Below are 2,918 nucleotides of genomic sequence, written 5' to 3' on the forward strand. Positions count from 1 at the left end.
GCTAAAGAAGGATGCTGCCACGAAATGGACGGAGGAGTGCCAGAAAGCCTTCGACAGAATAAAAGAGTATTTCTCAAACCCCCTTGTGTTCTGACCTAGATTGCTCAAAAGCTAACGCATTACACATCGGCATACACTACGCATCTGATATCTTGGCTCGACCCGCTCAAGTACATTTTTCGGAAGCCAATGCCTACTGGAAAGATAGTTAAATGGAAAATTCTCCTCAGCAAATTTGACATTGTGTACATAACTCAGAAGGCTATCAAAGGACAAGCTTTAGCTGACCACCTCGTCGAGAATCCAGTGGATGGGGATTACGAGCCACTTACCACATATTTCCCCGATGAAGAAGTACTATTTTTCGGGGAAGATATTGCAGAAGTATACCCTGGGTAGAGAATGTTTTTCGATGGAGCAGTAAACTTCAAAGGAGTCGGGATTGGAGCAGTCCTTATTTCAGAATCCGGACAACACTATCCAGTGTCGGAAAAGATAAGATTCCCATGTACCAATAATATGGCTGAATATGAGGCATGCATCCTTGGAATAAGAATGGCAATTGACATGAACATCAAAGAACTATTGATAATAGGAGATTTCGATTTGCTGATCCATCAAGTCCAAGGAGAATGGTCAACTAAGAATGTCAAGATACTACCATACCTGCACTACGTGAAGGAACTGTGCAAAAAGTTCACAAAGATAGAGTTCAGGCATGTCCCAGAATTCAGAACGAGTTCGCAGACGCCCTTGCAACTTTGTTATCCATGATTCAACATCCAGACAAGAACTACATCGATCCTATCGAGGTATAAATCAAGGATCAACATGCCTATTGCTTCCATGTGGATAAGGAACCAGATGGTAAACCTTGGTATCACGACATCAAGAAGTTCCTTGCGACCCAGGAATACCCAGAAAATGCTTCTAATGGTCAAAAGCGAGCCCTTGGGGGGTTGGAAAACCACTTTTTACTCAACGGGGGAGTCTTGTACTAGAGGACCGTAGACATAGGTTTGCTGAGATACGTAGACGCCGTCGAAGCAACCAGACTATTGGAAGAAATACATGCAGGGACGTGCGGACCCTAAATAAATGGGTTCACGTTAGCCAAGAAGATTTTAAGAGTTGGATACTTTTGGATGACCATGGAAAATGATATCATCCGCTATATGCAGAAGTGTTACCAGTGCCAGATTTACGGAGATTTTATCCGGGTTCCACCAAATAAGTTAAATGTAATGGGTTCGCCCTGGCCTTTCGCCACTTGGGGCATGGACGTGATAGGACTCATAGAGCCTGCAACGTCAAACAGACATCATTTCATTTTGGTAGCCATCGACTATTTCACCAAATAGGTCGAGGCATCTACTTACAAGGCCGTCATGAAGAAGGTAGTGACAGATTTTATCCGGAACAACATCGTTTGTAGATTTGGGATACTGAGTCTATCATCACTAACAATGCCGCCAACCTTAATAGTGACCTCATTAGGGAAATCTGCGAGAAATTCAGAATCGTCCACAGTAATTCCCCAGCCTACAGACCACAAATGAATGAGGCGGTCAAGGCAGCTAACAAGAATATCAAGAGGATTCTGTGAAAGATAGTGGACAATCATAGAAAATAGTACGAGAAGTTACCTTTCGATTTATTAGGTTATCGGACTACTATGAGAACATCTACTGGGGCGATGCCATAAATGTTGGTATACGACACTGAAGTAGTGATACCCGCAGAAGTTCAAATACCGCCTGTAAGAGTCATTCAAGAAGAAAAGTTGGACGATGAAGAATGGATACGGGTCAGGCAAGAACAGCTCATGCTCATTGAAGAGAAAAGAATGGATGCAGTATGTCATGGACAGCTATACCATAACAGGATGGCTAGTGTATTTAACAAAAGAGTGAAGCCTCACCAATTCACACCGGGGTAGTTGGTTCTGAAGAAAATCTTTCCCCATCAAGAAAAAGCTAAAGGGATGTTCACACCAAACCGGAAAGGTCCTTACGTGGTCCACAGAGCACTTTTGGAGGAGCTCCAGTCTTTGCAGAAATTGATGGAATAATCAGTACAAATTCTATCAACTTGGACACAATCAAGAGATATTATGCCTGAAGACAGATAAAGTTAAGATTTTTATATAACAGAACTACGTTCAACCTGACTTCCCATGGAGGGATACGTAGGCAACCCATGTAGGGTTCAGTTTCTCTCCCCCTTTCTTTTGTAATAGTAAACCAAATGTCATTTTTGTATGTTGTTCAGGAACTACGCCGACTTGATTTCCTCATAAAGGAATACATAGCCAATCCTCAACAGATTTAGTCATCTTTTGTAATTGAACTACGTTCTTGCCTGATTCCACTAGGATACGTAGGCTGTCTAAGTGAGACTCAGCCATTTTCATTTCTTAATCTCATCATTTTGCATTTGTTGCAATTGAACTATGTTCCGACCTGATTCCATTTTAGATATGTAGGCTTCCTGATTCAGGCTCGGTCGTTCATCATATTTCATCATTATCCCACGAACTACGCTCATACCTGATTTCATTTTGGATATGTAGGCAACCTGAAAGGGTTCGGTCATAACCTTAGGAAGCCTCTGTAATGCATTAGCTTTATTTAGGACGCAGTCGCAACAGCAAGAAGCCGCGTTGTCAGAGACACTATGGAAGATCGACATCAACGGGACGAATTTCTCAGTGAAATACAATTCGCGTGCAGAGAATCTTTCGTAATGTGTCATAATCCAGAATGATAGCATTTGCCTTAAAAGAAAGAAGTATTTTCAAATATTTTCTAAAATATATATATAAAGTGATATGTTCCATCTACCGAACTCTGTGGATCAATCATGTCGAAAACGGGGGAAAATAAATACCATGGTCAATGCAACCCAACCATTCCCCT

The 2,918-nt window shown here is 41.8% G+C and overlaps 1 protein-coding gene across 1 annotated transcript; it reads left to right on the top strand.

Moving 5' to 3' along the window:
• Positions 1-402: 402 nt before the first annotated feature.
• LOC142167274 (uncharacterized) lies at positions 403-774 on the top strand. Its single transcript, XM_075227439.1, has one exon. It carries the CDS (start codon positions 403-405, stop codon positions 772-774), a length of 372 nt encoding a protein of 123 aa, XP_075083540.1.
• Positions 775-2,918: the final 2,144 nt, after the last annotated feature.

This window comes from Nicotiana tabacum, chromosome 12 (assembly GCF_000715075.1).
Source record: "Nicotiana tabacum cultivar K326 chromosome 12, ASM71507v2, whole genome shotgun sequence".
NCBI classification, from domain to species: Eukaryota; Viridiplantae; Streptophyta; class Magnoliopsida; order Solanales; family Solanaceae; genus Nicotiana; species Nicotiana tabacum.

Coding starts and splice junctions, on each gene's coding strand:
- LOC142167274 (XM_075227439.1), top strand. CDS start 403: ATGTTTTTCGATGGAGCAGTAAACTTCAAAGGAGTCGGGATTGGAGCA.